Source organism: Musa acuminata, chromosome BXJ1-5, assembly GCF_036884655.1.
Source record: "Musa acuminata AAA Group cultivar baxijiao chromosome BXJ1-5, Cavendish_Baxijiao_AAA, whole genome shotgun sequence".
NCBI classification, from domain to species: domain Eukaryota; kingdom Viridiplantae; phylum Streptophyta; class Magnoliopsida; order Zingiberales; family Musaceae; genus Musa; species Musa acuminata.
This window is the reverse complement of record NC_088331.1, coordinates 2683102-2701672: the sequence shown is the minus strand read 5'-3', so window position 1 is coordinate 2701672 and position 18571 is coordinate 2683102. Positions and strand designations below refer to the sequence as shown.

The window sequence follows — 18571 nt, the reverse complement described above, 5'->3', positions numbered from 1 at the left end:
ATGTGATCCAACGTTGAAATGTGGCTTCAACTTGCATTCACAATTACAGTGTTCTCCATGTGCATCCAACCTACCAATCCTTTCATTAAACCGTAACATTATATTTTATTATGATCTTAGTCATGTTCATCTTCATCTTCAATTCATAAACTCATTGCGTGAAAAGAGAGGACATGGCATCAAGATCAGGTAGGAATTAGGTCATATCTATGACATGCTCATGCGCACATGAAACATCTTTAAAGATGTTATGACAATAATCAATTGTCATTACTTAGACATGAGAGAAGAATTGGGAGGTGGGTCTATTCGACTCACCATAGTTGATTTCTATTAGATACTCTAGTTGGATTTGCGTTCGGATCTATCAGTATAATTCTTTTACCATTATTTTTTTATATCCATAAATATCATTCTCACTGACTGAATCTAAGATAGATTCAAGTATGTGAATATTCACGTATCGAATCCAAGATGGATTTATGTAAGTACCCAATTTAGTTTGACTATTTGGATAGTCATTTGAGTTTGAATTTAAATATGATAAAATTTTCATCATGAAGTCTTAAGATATAATGATAAAATTATAATAATATCAATGAAAAAAATACATAGATTATAATCCTAACCTTTTTATGAGAGAGAGAAAATTTTAATTTTGAATAAATTAAGGGGTCACTCATCATCCTTTCCTTCCTTAAAACAGTGAATTAAGTTAGAAGAACCCTTAATCATTCCAGACAATTGCTGTCCTCCCCATTAATAGTATTGGGCTTAACACCAAAAATAAAAATCATCCATAGCTATTAAATAATTCAAATTAAAGCTATTAAAAATCTGAAGTAGTCTTAATATTCTTATCATTAATAATTATTTCAAAGGGCAGGGCATTTTATAAATTCAACTTTATGCCTCTATTTTAATGCTCAGTCGATAGAGAGAAACTAAGAACGTATCAAAGCTTTTTATATAATATATAAGTTAAATTTGACTTTAGAGAACACAGAGAGAGAGAGAGAGAGAGAGAGAGAGAGAGAGAGATTTACCGGTGATGGATAGGAGTAGTAGGAGAAGCCATGTTGTGAAGCCACCGCCTGCATCTGTTCCCTCCATTTCCCATCTCTCTTTCTTCGCGTCTTTCCTCGCGTGCTCTGTCAAAAAGGGAAGAGGAAGAAGGTAAAAGCAGAGAATCCCGCCTACTGCTGCTGAGAAGACCTCCATCCATCCATTCTGAAGCTGCAGAAAAAGGAAGACCGACCAAGTGAAGTGAAAGGGAGTAGGAACGCATGCAGGCCGCCTTCTGCTGCCATCTTTTTTTGGAATGGTGGAGTCCGGTTTGGTCGTTACCACCGCACCCCCTTGCCGCTGTTTAGCTCGCAACAGTTGCACGACACCTCCCATTCTCATGTCATATATAAGGACTTGTCCTTGTCCCCAACCACAATGACGAGCATGAAGCAAGAAGAATAGAGAAGGCCCAAGGAATATGGGGAGAGAAGGGGGAGAGGGGGTGCCCGTTGCCGACGAGATGATGGTCACAATGCGCCTGGTGAAGAAGAAGAAGAAGAAGAAGAAGAAGAAGATGGGCGGTGGCGTCGAGAACAAGGAAGGCAAAGGGGAGGAGGAAGAGGAGGAGCCGAGCATCCACACCGACAAGCTTAGCTACGAGATGTTCTCCGTCATGGAGGACAAGTTCCTCTTTGGCTGCGACGACCACGAGCTCTGGGTCCCAAAGGCGCCTCCTTTGCCTTCCCCCGTCAAGAGCCAGAGGGGCAAGGTCTGCGTGCTCTGCATCGACGGTGGCGGCGGCGGTGGGATGCGCGGCATCCTGTCAGGGAAGGCCCTTGCGTACCTTGAGCAGGCCATCAGGTCCAGGTCCGGTAACACCGACGCTCGGATTTCCGATTACTTCGACGTCGCAGCCGGTACCGGCGTCGGAGGCGTCTTCGCTGCCATGCTCTTCGCTACCCGCGACGGCGCCCGCCCGATCTTCCACGCCGACGATACCTGGCGTTTGCTAGCCGACCATGGCAAAATCCTCTTCCCAAAGGATTCGCCTTATGCCTGCTCGTCCTCCCGTAGCTTCTTCCGCCGCATCTTCCGAGGCGGGGAAGAAGGGAGAACCGCGGCGGCGGCGACAGCAGCGATGGAGAAGGTCATGAAGGAGGCGTTCGGGGAGAGATTGACGCTGCGCGACACGGTGAAACCGGTGCTTATCCCATGCTACGACCTGCGCAGCTCCGCGCCGCTCGTGTTTTCGCGCGCAGACGCATTGGAGAGCGAGAGCTTCGACTTCCGGCTGTGGGAAGCGTGCCGGGCGACGTGTGCGGAACCGGGCCGGTTCGAGCCAGCGGAGATACGGTCGGTGGACCGCGCCACCGCCTGCGTCGGCATCGACGGCGGTCTAGCGATGAGCAACCCGGCGGCAGCGGCCATCACCCACGTCCTCCACAACAAGAAGGAGTTCCCCTTCGTCCGAGGCGTCGAGGACATCATGGTCCTCTCCCTCGGCTGCGGTGCCTCCACCGTGCCGGAACTGGAGCGGTTGCGGCGGTGGAGCGCCAAGGAGTGGGCCCGGCCAGTCGCCCGGATCGCTGCCGACAGCGCCGCCGACCTGGTGGACCAAGCCGTGGCGCTCGCCTTCGGCCAGTGCAGGAGCTCCAACTACGTGCGCATTCAGGTACTCTCTTCCGACACCCCAGATGCCAACGTCCCGTGCGCCATACAACGGCTGTGGGGATGCCCTGTTCTGCCTTGATCTCTTAATGGTAGAACACAAGCGTTCTCTCTCCTCTGCATCAATGTGTGTTTGCTTGGGTGGGGAAGGGACACGAGGAGGCAGTGGTGGTGGTGGACTTGTTTTCGTCTGTCAAAAGTACAAGCGCCTGTCGGCGGACGCACTGCCACCATTTCTGCTTTTCTAACAGGGTCAGGGTGGTGGCGGTGGCAGTGGGCAGAGCACAGCCTGCTGCGTTATTGCTGTGGCATCGGCTTTAAGTGGATGTTTCCCAACATCACCAACAGGGCTCGCCCCCGTCTCAGTCCCCTCCTCAGCCTTTCCACCGCTCTTTGTTTCTTTCTTTAGCTTCTTCTTCTCAAATTGGAAAGAGGGTTTCCTTCGTTCATGCTTTGAGGTAAACATGGCAGGCGAACCCTTCGAGCATGGGGAGAGGTGGTGTGGACGTGGACTGCGATCCGAGCCCTGCAAATGCGAAGGTATTGTTGGAGGCAGCTGAAGAGATGCTGAAGCAGCAGAACGTGGAGTCGGTGCTGTTTAGTGGCAGGAGGATCGGAGAGCAAACCAACATGGAAAGGCTGGATTGGTTTGCAGGGGAGCTCGAGCTGGAGCACCGCCGGCGGAGCTGCAGAGTAGCTCCCACCATCGCATTCAAGCAAGCAGCTTCCACGTCCACCTAGACTTGGATTAAGCTACGAGTAAGAACTAATCATCATCATCATCTTCTTCTTCTTCTTCTTCTTCTTCTGCCATTGTTGTGTTGCTATGCAGTGTTCACCTGACGATTGATAGAGTGGCTCCTCCTTGCTAAAAATATTTTGAATTGATACTCGAAGAAAATATTTTGAATGTAAGAGAAACTGCCTGCACTTCAAGAAAAATAATACTTCAAGAAAGTGTTTTGAATCGATAGCAATCTTCCTTGTACCTTTAGGATGATTCTTTCTTCACTCTGTCGCTCACAGATGAGTGAATCTCTTCACTGACACATACAAGAAAGAAAATAATAATAATTCATGGGTTGCTTTCTTCAAAAAGTCTTTGTGTCGAGAGCCATGTTAAACATGAGTGATCTACGATTGCATGGGCTCTGAATGAAGAACATGAAGAACAGAGATGCAATCATGGTCTCTTTGTGGCCATCCCAAGCTCCTCATGTGGGACAAGGAATTATGAATCCTTGTGTGTTCATGAATGGTGCTCAGTTGCAGTGTGTGCCTATAAACCTTCTGAACAATCACAACTTTGGATCATCTGCTGTTTCAATTTGGTTATGTTGGTGAATTTTTTGTGAGATTCAACTGATTCACAGTTTCATCAAATTTAGATCAGTAGTCATGGTGGAGCTATTCATCACACAAAGTTGTTGCTGCTAAGAACTCATAAAAGCATTGGTTGTAAGGTTTAAGTCACTCATTTATATCTAAGGCTGCAATCTTGGAGAGTGTGGCACCTCTATAGTTAATCTTGGGGAATTTATATAAGAATTATAGTGCTATTTTCTGAATGACTTTCTTCTCCTTAACATAAATTCTATAAAGGGATCAAAAGTTTGTTGATCTAACAAGCAAATAATCAAATGTCCAAATATACTTATTAATGTCCCTACTGATCAAAAGTTTGGTGTCATCTAATAAGTCAGCATTTCTTTGAGAAGAATTATCTATTTTGAATGGGTCCATAAGGTAAGGTAGAGCATGACTCTTGATACTTATAAAACCTTAATTTTACTATTTCTCATATAGGAAGATTGAATTTGATTATCAACATGATTACTATAAATAAATTAAAATATTTATAGGTTGCTAAGCATGACATATCAATGTTTTAAGTACTAAAAATATATTTCTTTAACATGAACAAGCTGTTCCAAAATTATTGTTCTTTACTCTCTTTTTGTCATTAGAAAAGTTAATGAATTGATACGAAAAAGGTATCGAAACATCAGTTTTCTTCTTCTTTTTTTTATTTATGTAATGATAAAAGAAGAAAAAAATTTGAAGCCTATTTAGTAAAAAATATTGATGTCTAGATAATATTATAGACGTATTGTTATTATTATTCTAAGCCAATGAACGATGGGAACGCGACTTAAGAGTAGTTTCCATAGGAAAATTTTGATGTGAAGAAAAATATTGAGATTTCATATATTCGTTCGATCATCTCATTTTTTATTTAGGTCACATCGTCTATCTTGTAAAAAATTATATGAGTTTTCTGAGATTATAATTCCAAACAAACGAGGAGTCCAAATCTATTTGACATCCCTTGGACTCGATGTGAATCTTAAGAATAAAATCAATTAAAACCAAATGAAATGTATATATTGATAATGAGATTGAAAACATAAGATACATGATTTATAGTGTTGATGTTGAAGAAGATAGGCCATTAGGAAAGAGAAATATTACTCATTATAGTGGTGATGTCAGATATTAGTAGTTGTGTCATGAGTTTTGAGGGTGCACCTACCATTTTGAATCGTAGAACTAAATATTTTATCAAGTGTAGAAGAACTTTTAGTAGTTAAACTTCTCTAAGGTTGTGGTGTGTCATACTTGGCCATCATGGCCCTGACCAATAGAGTGTGATCAGAGTTGAGTACAGGGAGGATGCACATAGCACCAATAGAAATACAGATAATAATAAGGGTAAGGTCTCCAAGACTAAGGACTCCTTGAGATTTTGGAGAGGTTTCAACCTACAAGTTAAAAGACTTTTTTGCTTGGACCAAAATCTCCCTAGAAAAAATCTTAAAAGGGTTAGTGGGGGTAAATTCATTTTTGTGAAGACCTCAAGCATGGTAAACCGATAAATAGTATCAAAGGCTTTTTGATGATCTAGTTTGATTAAGTTGAGATGATTCTTCCCTTTAGAATTGCATAGTGTGCATAAGCTTATGAGCAATCACAATGTTATAAATAAATCATCCATAGATAAAAGAAGTCTGTAAACATGTGTTTGCATTGATTAGATTGATAAACATGTGTTTAAAATAGTTCACAAGGATTTAAAAAGAAGTTTATAGATAATATAAAACATAATTTGTCTGTAATTAGAGATCTTTGATGGATTGATTTTATTTTTTTGAATAAAGACTAATTAGTTTGACCCAAATTGCTTAGTTTCAGAATTCCTTAAAAGCTTAGAGTGTTTGAAGATGATATATAAAACTCATTAATAAATTCATTAGGATTAGGTTCTTATCTCCACCCATGAGACTCTAAAGGATGTTTCAAGATGATATGTAAAACTCTTTAATAAATTCATTAGGATTAGGCTCTTATCTCTACCAATGAAATTGAGAGCAATGTAGATTTCATAGTAAGATAATTTCCTAGTTAAGAGATCTCATTTATCTTATCAGAAGATACTGTCAAAAAAACTGTTAGCATCTCAAATATTAATATATTAGAGAGAATTGATGTCTTATGTTATCAATATCATTAAGGATTTGACCATCCTCCTCTGATTCAGTAAGATTAATAGTATTGACATTATTTATGAGATGAGTAGAATTATGAAAGAACTTCATATTCTTATCTCCCTAACCAATCCAAATGGATTTGGATTTGGTCTATCATTTATTTATGGTGTCTTTGAAGATTGAGAGTAGTAGATCTATTATAAAAGGTCCAAAGCTTTAAGCAATCTTTAGGGCAGAGGGAACCATGATTTTTCTTAAGTTCAAGAGATATAATTTCATCAACGATGGATTGGAGATTTTATTTAAGAGATATTACCGATGCGAAAGCAACTCTATTTTTTAGGTCATATCAAAAGTATCTAAGACGATGTTATGATTAGAGTGATTATCCTAAGAATTATAAATGAGAGTAAATAAATATTTAAGAATATTCTAGCAAGACGTCTCAAATTTGAAGGAGTGATGATTATTCTAGGATTTAAGAGTATGATTGAAGAAAATAACTAAGAGGGATAATATAAAGCCATGGGAGGGAGGTGACATCAAAATGAACAGAAATATGAGAATTACCAAAATGATTATTACACCGTATAAAATGGTAACTAAAAAACTTCAATTCCATAAGTCCAAAATAGGAGAAAAAAATTTAATAGTTAAAAATATAAGTTTTTAATCAAAAAGAGCGATCACTAAGTTTGATTTTAAGAAAAGAAAATAAATCAAGATAACCACATAAAAGCCATAAAACCCAAAAGATACGATCAATATCAAATTATACGAGTTATATCCATAAATCATTTCGAATAAGATTGATGATGTTGGCATAAACCACAGAGAGGAGTCAAGAAAACTTACCTGAGCGACAAAACATAGAGATTTGGGGATTTTGTTTATGGGTACCATTTTAACAATATCGAATCTCCAAGCCATCACTATACCACCTGATCTAGCTTGGGCTGGGAAAAAGTTTTATTCTTAGGTTTGGCTGAATTGTTTGATCCTTTTTCTCTTGCATATGAGTTTCTAATGGGCAATAATATGAATGATGTGTGAATATATGAGATGATTGATAAGGCATTCGATTCAAGATTTTTTTGTTAGTATAGTGATAATTCGAAGATATGGTGTAAGGAATATACGATGAAAAATAATAATAATAATAATATGAATGTTAATTATACTACTCATATATCTCGAATCAAGAAGGTGTTTTCCTTTAGGGTTAATCTATCTTCATATTTTTCTTTTATGTTTTAAAATAAATAATATAGGTTAGGGATTAATTATTTTTAACTAATTACTATCCGAATTGAACTTGAACTTATACGTGGTTTCTTCCATTTCTCCTCATAAATATTCATTCAAATAAATTGGTGTTATTTTTGCATATATATCAATATGAAATAAATGAATATAATGAATCTAATTTTGAAATCTTAGAAGACAAGATTGACCACCGTAATAGTATAATTAGGTAATCTAATTTTGCTTTATGTTAATATAGGTCATCGTTTTGGCACTAAAATATACTAACACTAAAAGGTCCAAAAAACTAAAATCAAGAAGACTAATTTTTTTTTTTTTTTGTATTGCATGGTAAAGTACCCCCATGCTTTAGTTATTGTGTTTGAGCATAAGTCATAACAGTTAGGAATGAGTTGGCACTAAGTAGAGGGGGTTGAATTAGTGCAACGAAAAAATTACTTCGGTTTGAAAATCTTCGTATGATAAAAACTCGATTCCGACGAAAACCATTTCATAAAGATATTAACTTGAAATAGTGGGAGTATAATGAAAGCAGTTAAAAGGTAAAGCAGTTTGCGGTAAATTCCTCAAAACGAAATGCAAATCGAGTTTTATAGTGGTTCGGTCGTCGTGACCTACATCCACTCCATCGATTCCTCTTCTATCGAGGCCACCGACATTTACTAACGATATTCCTTCAATAGGCGAAGAACAATTACCCTTACAACTCGATTCTCCTTTTGAGAGGTTCAAGAGAAAACATTTACAACCCCCACAACCTTCTCTCTTAAGTTTCTCTAATAATTAGAGTTTGAGAGGAGTTTACACAAGATTACAATAGCGTTTTCTTTCTTTTTCACTCTCAATTCTTGTGTGTGTTAACCAGAGATGAGAGGGGTATTTATAGGCCTCAAGTGGATTCAAATTTGGAGTCTAAAAAGATCTCATCCCGGGTTTCTCGGGTCCTGGTGGTACCACCGCCTGTAGCACTAACATTGGGCAAGACCACTGCCCAGTCTGGCGACACCACCACCTGGGAGACTGTGTCTGGGTGGTACCATCACCTGACAGTCTCGGAGACTGAGTCTAGGTGGTACCACTGCCTAACAGTCTCAATGACACGATGGTACCACTGCTTGATAGTCTCAATGATAGTTTGGGTGTTAGGTTACTGTTACGCCTTTCATTTGGCCCAACACAATCTAACCTTGGGCTCAATTGGCCCCTAATTTATTTAGCCCAATTACAATCCAATTATGTGCTAATTATGAAATTTAAGATATACACTAAGCTAAATAAGTCCGATTTCTTCCGACGAGCTTTTGGTGAACTTCCGACGATCTCTCGATAATGTTCCAGCGGACTCCCGGCAATGTCCTGGACTTCATGACGATCTTCTTGGCAAGTTCTGACGAACTTTTCTAGCAAGCTCCTAGACTTCTCGGTCAATTCCGATAGAACTTCCGACAAACGTCCGAACTTCCGACGAGCTCTCGAACTCCCAATGAAATCTCGTTCTTGAATCCGGGACTTCAGTTTTCTTTACGTCTTGATCGCAATCATAATTAATCCTGCACACTTAAAATTTACTTTGATATAGACAATTATTATAAGGCTTAAATCAAATGTTGTATAGTACGTCATTGGTTCATCGACGCTTCGTCCGATTCTTCGGTGCATCGTCCTCTCTTGTAGCCTATTGCCCAATCGGTTAGTTGACCTTCGCAACTTTGATTTTCTTGACGTAATTTTCGCTCTTCTTAGCCCGATTCCCGAACCCATAGCCTAAAGCCTTATGTCGATACGTCGATCGATCCTTTGGCTCGACGTCTAATCTACTTACATGTTTCTCTCCAGCTCAACATGATTTTTCTTGTCTTAATTATCTCTCCCTGATTGAAGCTTACATGTTTCTTTCCATGATTTTTCTTGTCTTAATTATCTCTCATTCTTCATTAAATCATAAATACTATCAATTGGTTTCATTATTAAAATTCGAGATTCAACGATAACTACTTTTTATGTTAATATATTTATTTTTTAATAAAATATTTATTTTTCTTCTACAATTGCACAACTTATGATAGTAGATCATTCGATGGTCCATCAATCGCAGGATATTCATGCTTCAACCCGAAACCAATATTGGGCGACGCAAGGAACTCTTAGATAATCATACTTATATTTGACCTTATACTATAGTCATCACCGAAGAAAACTGATTTGGTCGTGTCGTAGTCAAATTTAGTCTAAACTTGAGATATACCTTGTTAATAGATTCAAGCTAAAGCTATTTCATTTCTACAATAAAGCTTCTTCAATTATTGTTCTTATCTTCTATTATTTCTATCATGGTATCAGAGCATGATCATGTCGCGCTGGATGCCGTGCATCGTGCCGCGCATGGCGAACACGGGATCGTTGCGGGCGTAGCCCAGCTCCTTGAACCCCTTCCCGGCGGCGCCCACCCCCCGGAAGAGCTCGAGGACGAAGGTGCCATCGAGGACCATCATCTCCACGAACTCGTTGTCGTTGAAGGCGATGGGGCCCTCGTAGCAGGCGCGGGCGCGCTCCTCGAGGGCGCCCACGGCGTCGAGGTACACCCGGACGTCACCGCCGGTGCGGCGGAGCATTCGGTGGAGGGCGCGCCACTTGTGTCGCTCCATGTCGCGCAGGCGGCGCTTGCCGTGGTGGTAGGGGCCGATGGACACCACCTGGGGCATGTACGCCTTCTCGTCCCCCTCGCGCAGCGACTTGGGCACGCGGTAGATGGAGTACCTCGCCCACGGCACGCCCTCTGTTAGGGAAATTTCTCTATTCTGTTGAGGAAAATCTTCTATTCTGTTAGGGAAATCCTTCCTCCTAATTCCTATAAATAGGAGAGGGAACATGTTAATAGATTCAAGCTAAAGCTATTTCATTTCTACAATAAAGCTTCTTCAATTATTGTTCTTATCTTCTATTATTTCTATCATGGTATCAGAGCCGCTTGCCTAGAGCAAGCTCTCTTCTCGCTGCCAATTCATCATTGGTGTTGCCACTTTGCGCCATCGTCCGTTCCTTTCCGCTACGGCATCTCTAGTGCTGCTCATCAGCACTGTCCCACCTTTCTTCCTCGTTGTAGCTATTTTCCTTCCTCTTTTGCTACAGCTTCCTCTTCTACTACAGCTTCCTCCTCTGTTGCAGTTTCCTCCTTTGCTATAGTAGCAACACTGCAACATTGCTGTAGATTTCTTCTCTACCGTCGCAGCCGTCGTAATCGCAACCACGACCAACGTCGTTGAGAAAAGCGAAGCTTCGCTCTTGCCTTCGGCCAGCGACCAACGTTGCTGAGAAAAGTAAAGCTTCACCCTTCGGCCAGTGACCAACGCCGTTGCATTCCTAAGAGGCTCCGTGGTCAATCCTCATCTTCCTCACCGCGGTAGTCTTTGCTGATCTATCAACATTCGGCAGACTTAAGGAGAATGAAGGGAACGCATGTGCCATCACAACAACAGCAATCGCAGCAGCAGCAGCAGCGATCTACACTTATTTTACTCATGAAGCCTCTTGCTTGTAAACAATTCTTTGCATCAATCCAAGATTGGTATCCTTGTCAGGAGCACCATCTTGCGGGGGCATGATAGAAGATAAGATTTTCCTAACTATATGAGGAAATTTCTCTATTCTGTTGAGGAAAATCTTCTATTCTGTTAGGGAAATCCTTCCTCCTAATTCCTATAAATAGGAGAGGGAACATGTTAATAGATTCAAGCTAAAGCTATTTCATTTCTACAATAAAGCTTCTTCAATTATTGTTCTTATCTTCTATTATTTCTATCATACCTAACTTATAAGACAACTCTCATTTTGTATAAACACTTTCAATAAATGGACAAACATATGATGTAGCATAAGATAAGAGATTCGACTCCTGAAAAAGCTCTATCAAATTGATATCGGAATTAGTCATCTTTAGTCCAATTAATACAAGAGAAACTTCTTCCCTCTAAATTGTCACCCAATCTAGAGACTTTTGAAAAAGAATATTAATATCATACAATATGTGGTTTTGTTCAAGATGCAATCTACTCTTGTTGCTGGTGTTATTTATCTTTCCCTATGATTTCATAGGAAATGTTAGATACTTGTCTTTTTCTTACCTTCGTATCGTCCTTTAAACAATGTCTAACCTACTAAGTCTAGTAAAAATACCCAACTCATTTTGTTCGGATAAAAAATATTTATCTCACTCATATAAAGGAAGTATGCTTAATCTATTTTAGACAATAAATAATCGATCCATTCTTGTCAAAAGAAAATTGTATGACCTATCCTCTTTGGGAAAAAAATATATCCACTCTTAGGCAAAAGATATTTAAACCATTCTCACAGAGTAAATGAATATCCAAATTATTTTGATTGAGAAAAAAAAATTTGACCCACTCTTCGAGACAAAATATTTGATTTACTCTTACATAAAAAAATATCTATAATCCACTCTTTTTAAATAAAATATATCTAACTTAGTCTTAAACAAAAATGTTTAACCTATTTTGATCAGAAAAAGATGCTCGATCCCTAACATATTATGATCGAACATATTGCTCGGTCTACTAGATCAAGTCAATCAATCTATTGTAACGAAGTACAAAGATTAACATAGTTGATACATCGTAATTAGATAAAGCATCTCCCCGTAACTTATATATTTGTCAAGAATATAAGAATCTAAATTGTTCGCTAATTGGACAACGCATCTATTTGAATTTGACGTGTTCGTCCAAAACAAAAAATCTAAAATTCCCATACACTATACATATACAAAATATGGAAGTATCCATAGCATTTGATTTGTTTTAATTAGATAAAACATCTTCTTGTATACGGTATATTTGTTCAAGATATCAATATGTCCTAATTAGATAAAATATCACTCATGATTATGTTATAGTTATCAAAGCGTTCGATGCAACATAATAGTATAAATTAACCCTATGCTTAATATATCTATTTTGGATGAAAGTATCATAAGTATATTAAATTTATATAGACAATAATTATCAAAAGCACAATGAGATATAACTAATATAATACTTACCCATAGTAATCGAAACAATATGCCAAGTCCAATTAGGAGTGTCATATTATTATGACATCTAAAAGGAATTTTCTTCATTAAAATACTTAGTCTTTCACAGACTTACATTTGTCCCGCTGTGTGAAGCTTCCAACTTTTTGCCCTCTTTTAACTTCAATTTCCTTCTCTCTCTCTCTCTCTTACGTTTCTTTCTTTTCTTATCACGTGCATTACACGTGGGTCAGTTCAATGGTGTCCACCTCCCTAGCCATTAAAATGGTCGACTCGAGCCTCGGTGAAGAAGCTGCAAGAGATCGATGCCTTTCTTCAACCTCTCGATACGCTAATCCCGCTCTTTCTCTGTTTCCACTCTGCGATTCCTCTTCTGGCCATCTCGACAAGTTCCACCAGCTCCACTCCGGATCGCTTAGCACGCGAGGTCGAGGAGGGTCCAGACTTCTCTAACCGTGCCCTAACTTTGAAGTCTAGGCGGAGGTCTTTGGAGGTGTCATCGCGGAGATGGACATGGAGCTGGAGCCGCGAACGAAAGCGTTGGCGTACAAGATTAAGGCGACGTCCCGCGAATCCCCAGCCCAGAAGGCGGCCAACGTCTTTGACCCGGACCTCCGCACTCACTGGTCCACCGGCACCAACACGAAGGAGTGGATCCTACTCGAGCTTGACGTACTCCTCTCTTCTTATCCTTTCTTGCTCGCATAGAAGAGAAACAATCCCTTGAACTTGATGTGGCATTTTTTTTGGGTCTAATTTGTCTTGATATTTTGAGTCCTACGACGAGATATGAACTATCGTTCGATAATGAAACGGAGGAAGTGGCTACAGATGTAGGTTCCAGGAGCATCACTGTTTGTGCAAATTAATCGCTGATTATCTTGCTTTGCCGACTTCCTCAATGTCCATTCTCTTCATTACTATCTGCAGATGGGGCAATATTCGTGCTATTTATAGTGGTTGAATGAATTAGAGTTTCCTTATTCCCATATTCTGGATGAGGCCTACATCTGTAAGAGAGATTTCTAGAGCGTGTCTGATATTTAGCCAATGATGTGGTTTCATTGGATGCGTATGTGGTACATCTGGTGCGAGAACAAGTGCTCTAAGTATGATCCGTAGGAACCGTAGTGAGTGAGTTTCTCATTTCTCATTTCTCACTATTTTCATAGAAAAGAGAGAACCCTTTACCCATGTGCTTGTCTTGCGTCACTTTTTGCACAGGACTTATGATTGTTTTTCTTCAGTATATAGTCTTTTTTTTTCCTCAAATTCTGTGCTTGGATCCCTGTTTGAACAAGAGTCTGATGTCACTATCCTGCAATGATTGCTGTATCTCTTAGCCATTTGAGGTTGGATGAGTGGATCTTTTTCTGTATTTGATTTTGTTAAGAACCATTTCTTGACTTGAAAATTGTGATCATGTTTTTTCTTCCTTGTGATTTTTATCGAAGTCTTGTTTAGTCTTTCCCCTTATGGTAATTCAAACTCATTTCTTCTTGTTAGTGCACTTTATGATATGAGTGTCTCTTACCAAAAATTTGGTCACATTGTATTTCTTGCTATTCGATAACACCATCTCAACATCCTCATCTTATTTATTCATTTATTTGTTTTGCTCTGCCATTTAACTTGGTATTTGTCTCACTCCTTCCACTGGCACAATTCCAAAGCATAATCAGTTACAAAAATATGACTGTCATTTTGCTAGATAGATGCCAACTTTTCAAAATGTCTGCAACATGCACTTAAATCTGCTATTGTCTCCTATCTTTTGTCTATACCTTGAAATCCACTTCAATATATTAATCAGATCCATTGTTTTTACAACTGATCCTCTCAAGAGCTCTTTGTGTTCTTGTTTTTCCATTATAATCCATGTTAGATGTTAATTTTCCCATGAATCCTTTTCTTAGGCATTCACACAATTTTTTCGTAAAGTTGCATTTAATATAGCAATCAGATCCATTGTCTTTACAACTGAACCTCTCAAGAGCTCTTTGTATCCCTGTTTTTCCGTTAAAATCCATGTTAGATGATAACTTTCCCATTGAAAATATCTGTTTCCTAGGCATTCACACAATTTTATCATAAAATTGGATATTTGACATAGATGAAATATTGAAGTGTCTTAGCATTTCTTTTTATGCCATTTTAAAGATTTTTTTGGGACTCATAAAAGAAAATTTTGTGGCATTTCTTGTCCGAACTATAAATTTGGTTGACCTATCGATGTTCGTGTTACATTTTCCAAGCTTTATTTATTTTACAACTTGAAATCATTAGAAACATACGAAGAACTTGACAACCATGGTTTTCAATTTCGATGTGTACTGGGCGGTACATACCGGACTGAGAGGATATCAGTACACAGACCATCCTCTACCCAGTTGTCACGAACGGTCGTCGCGCACCCGCAACAACTCCGTTCAACGAACCGTTCGTCGCTCACACCTGCTTGTACAGCTGCTTGGCAGCATGTTTTCTCTTAGTTTTGGGTCATTTTGCTTGTAAATATGTAAGTTCGAACAAGTTGCAGCGTTACAAAGCGACCGCTCACCGAACCGAGCAAAACAGTCCCAAAACAGCTTCGTTTTTTCGTGCGCGGGAGGCTTGCGGCGAACTGCCTCCGCTCACCAAAACGTCAGCCATCTCAGCCCCTTTGAACCCCCCGGGTGGCACAGGACTGGATGGGGCTTCGGTTATATACCGGCCGTTGAACTCTCTTTCGCAAGTTCGCACGTGGCCTTTACGGGAACTTGTCTTCGCGCCCGGGACCAGGTGAGCGGCTGTTTTGTGGGCTTGCAGCTGTTCGTTCATCCTTCCAAAGCCTTGTTTTCTCCTTCTCCCTCTTTTCTCTTGTGCAGGTAAGGTGTTCGTCGAATTGCTTGTAAAGCTTCCCCTTTTCGCGAGACTTCGGGACTTGTCCGTTGCTCGTTCTTTCGATCTAACCAACTTTCTCTTTTACAGGTCCTTCGGGACCTGCGAGAGGTTACAAAGTGGGCTGATCCTTGCGGAGCAATATCGCAAGGGCGAAGCGCGACTTAGGCAACGTAAGCTAAGTTCGCGTCTTTGCCACAAGGGTGACTCGCGACTTAGGCAACGCAAGCTAAGTTCGCGTCGTTTGGCCGCAAGGGTGCCTCACGTCTTAGGCAATTCCAGCTAAGGCCGTGACATTGTGGTATCAGAGCGGGCAAGCACTTCGAGCGAGCAGCGAACGAACTTCGCAACTTCGCCATGGCAAAGCATCGTGGCGAATCGAGCAAGATGGGGCAAGCCGGACCCTTGCCCCAAGCAGCCGCAGGTGGGCTACATGTGCACACTCGCTCTCATGCTGTTGGGACTGCTCAAGAGGAGCGCGGCAGCGAACACGATGAGCGAGAAGGTGGTTACTCTCCGCGAGCGGAGGAAGCGCAATCTGGAGCGCTAACTGGGAAGAAGAGCCACAAGGAGAGACTTACAACGGCGGAAACCCGCCTGGATGCTCTTGAAGCGAGCATGGAGGAACTCTACCATAGCCAACAAAGACTTGTTGGGGTAGAGAGCTCGCAAGAGGAAGCGGAGTCTAGGATCGACAAGGTCGAGGCCCTAGTCGATCGGCTGTCTGATGACACCAAAGACTCTGTGCAACACTTACAGGATGTTGTGGCGGAACTCACTGCAAAGGTGGCCATGCTTACAAGAACACTAAATGCGGGAGGAGGCAACACCCGCGTTGCACCGCCACAAAATTTGAGGGCACCTGAGCCTCATGGATATGGAGGGGCTAGAGATGCCAAAGAGCTCGAGAACTTTCTGTTCGACATGGAACAATACTTCCGAGCTACGAGGCCCAATTCTGAAGATACTAAAGTTTCCATAGCAACGATGTATCTGAACGGAGATGCGAAACTTTGGTGGCGAACTCGTTGGGAGGAGATCTAGCAAGGTCGGTGTCGAGTCGACACATGGGAGGACTTGAAGCGGGAGTTGAGAACTCAGTTCCTACCGGAGAACACATAATTCGTCGCAAGGAGGAAGTTGAGACAACTCCGCCAAAGTACCACCATCCGAGACTATGTGAAACAATTTTCTGCACTAATGCTAGACATACAGGACATGTCCGAAAAGGACAAGTTGTTCAGCTTCCTCGATGGTTTGAAACCGTGGGCTAAACATGAGCTAAATCGAAGGAATGTCACCGATTTGGTCGGGGCAATTACGGCTGCAGAAAGGCTCACCGACTTTGTTTCCTCTGAGGACCCAGCAAGAAGGAAATAATCTTCAGGCAATCGCCCTCCAAAACATTCTCGAGTGAAGGAGCAAGGGGGCGAGCAAAAGAAGAAAAGCTCCCACAAAGGGCCGAACCCGAAAGGCAAGGCCTCAAAACCTGGAGGATGTTTCTTGTGCGGAGGACCGCACATGGTGAGGGAGTGCCCACAAAAACAGGCACTCAATGCTTTGACGGCTTCCATCCACACCCCCCCCCCCGATCGGACAAGGGCAAAGCTGTTGCTCTTAGTTCGAGCAGTTCTGAATCTAGCAGCGACGACGAAGAGTCGCAAGGACCCCGAATGGGAGCAATGCGTTTGTTGAACGCTATACGGGGTCAAGTGGGGGAGAACATCAAGACAAAGCAACAGAAAGCAGGAAGTAGTGAATTGATGTATGTGGACATCAAGCTGAATGGCCAAACGACCCGTGCAATGGTGGATACGGGCGCTACCCACAACTTCATAGCCGATTGTGAAGCACAACGACTTGGGTTGATCTTGGAGAAAAGCCCAAGCCGAATGAAGGCGGTGAACTCGGAGGCCAGGCGAATCTCCGGGTTGGCGAAGGGAGTTTCCATCAAAATCGGGACTTGGAGCGGAAACACCAACATGATGGCCGTGCCACTGGACGACTTCCAAGTGATTCTTGGAATGAAGTTTATGCACGCGGCGAAATTGGTGCCAATGCCGTTCTTGAACTCCCTATGTATGATGGGAGGCGATGACCCCTACGTGGTTCCCGTCTCTCGGAGAGGAACCAAGGAGCCCCAACACATTTCGGCATTACAGTTGAAGAAAGGGGTGCGAAAAGGCGAATTGACATTCGTGGCTGCCATGAAGCTAGAGCCACTCAACGGGGAGGCAATTCAAGAACTTGCTGTGGTGGCGAATGTCCTGAAAGAGTTCAAAGACGTCATGCCACCGGAGTTGCCAAAGACTCTTTCACCACGCAGAGGCGTGGATCACAGTATCGAGCTGGAGCCAGGAGTTAAGCCTCCAGCGAGACCACCCTACCGCATGCCCCCGCCAGAGTTGGCAGAACTCAGGAAGCAGTTAGGTGAACTGCTAAGCGGTGGTCTCATTCGCAGCACTAAAGCACCTTTCGGAGCTCCAGTTCTCTTCCAGAAGAAACAAGATGGGAGCCTCCGATTATGCGTCGACTACCGAGCTCTCAACAAAGTGACAGTGAAGAACAAGTATCCCATCCCGCTCATTGCGGACTTGTTCGATCAATTGGGCAAGGCTAAGTATTTCTCAAAACTCGACCTTCGGTCGGGGTATTGGCAGGTGCGCATCGCTGAAGGCGACGAAGCGAAGACTACCTGTGTGACCAGGTATGGAGCGTTCGAGTTCTTGGTGATGCCTTTCGGCTTAACCAACGCTCCGGCCACATTCTGTACTCTCATGAACCAGCTATTCAAGGAGTATTTGGATAAGTTTGTGGTCGTCTACTTGGACGATATCGTCGTCTATAGTCAAACGCTCGAGGAGCACGTCAAGCACCTACGGACGATTTTCAAGGTTCTCAGGGAGAACACTTTGTTCGTGAAGAGGGAGAAATGCTACTTTGCTCAGACTGAGATCCTATTCTTGGGGCATCGAATCGGTGATGGCTCCATTCAGATGGATAAGTCGAAGGTGCAAGCAGTCGCGGAATGACGAACTCCAACGAAGGTGCCAGAGTTGAGATCCTTCCTTGGTTTCGTCAACTACTATCGCCGCTTCATAGCGGGATATTCAAAGCGGGCAACCCCACTGACGGAGTTGCTGAAGAAGGAGCAGCCTTGGAAGTGGTCTGACAAATGTGAGAGAGCATTCCAAGATCTGAAGGCTGCTGT

At 41.9% G+C, this 18571-nt stretch overlaps 3 protein-coding genes across 20 annotated transcripts in view; 2 read left to right on the top strand and 1 right to left on the bottom strand.

Annotated features, from left to right (window-relative positions):
- The first annotated feature begins 1099 nt into the window (after positions 1-1099).
- Positions 1100-3645, top strand: LOC103983862 (patatin-like protein 6). Of its 2 annotated transcripts, XM_065181603.1 has the most exons (3): positions 1100-2680; positions 3148-3435; positions 3509-3645. In XM_065181603.1, exons 1-2 carry the CDS (start codon positions 1487-1489, stop codon positions 3415-3417), a joined length of 1464 nt encoding a protein of 487 aa, XP_065037675.1. In that variant the 5' UTR covers positions 1100-1486; the 3' UTR covers positions 3418-3435; positions 3509-3645. The 2 variants fall into 2 exon arrangements, with proteins under 2 accessions (XP_065037675.1, XP_009399459.2); XM_009401184.3 differs by having other exon boundaries at positions 1105-2680; positions 3148-3645.
- Positions 3646-9766: 6121 nt separating this feature from the next.
- Positions 9767-10460, bottom strand: LOC135675046 (UPF0481 protein At3g47200-like). Its single transcript, XM_065185305.1, has 2 exons — positions 10403-10460; positions 9767-10278 (listed from the first exon to the last, which is right to left on the bottom strand). The coding sequence occupies exons 1-2, from the start codon at positions 10458-10460 to the stop codon at positions 9767-9769; spliced, it is 570 nt and encodes a 189-aa protein (XP_065041377.1).
- A 2304-nt stretch (positions 10461-12764) lies between these two features.
- LOC135585667 (uncharacterized) overlaps positions 12765-18571 on the top strand; it is a 44774-nt gene continuing 38967 nt past the window's right edge. For 13 of the 17 annotated variants that reach the window (XM_018826370.2, XM_065181598.1, XM_065181597.1 and 10 more), the window contains exon 1: positions 12766-13152. In XM_018826370.2, the coding sequence (XP_018681915.2) occupies positions 12988-13152 (165 nt within the window). In that variant the 5' untranslated portion in view covers positions 12766-12987. Of the gene's footprint in view, positions 13153-13468; positions 13615-18571 lie in introns of those variants that run through there. The other 4 variants (XM_065181600.1, XM_065181602.1, XM_065181601.1 and 1 more) reach the window with 2 other exon arrangements.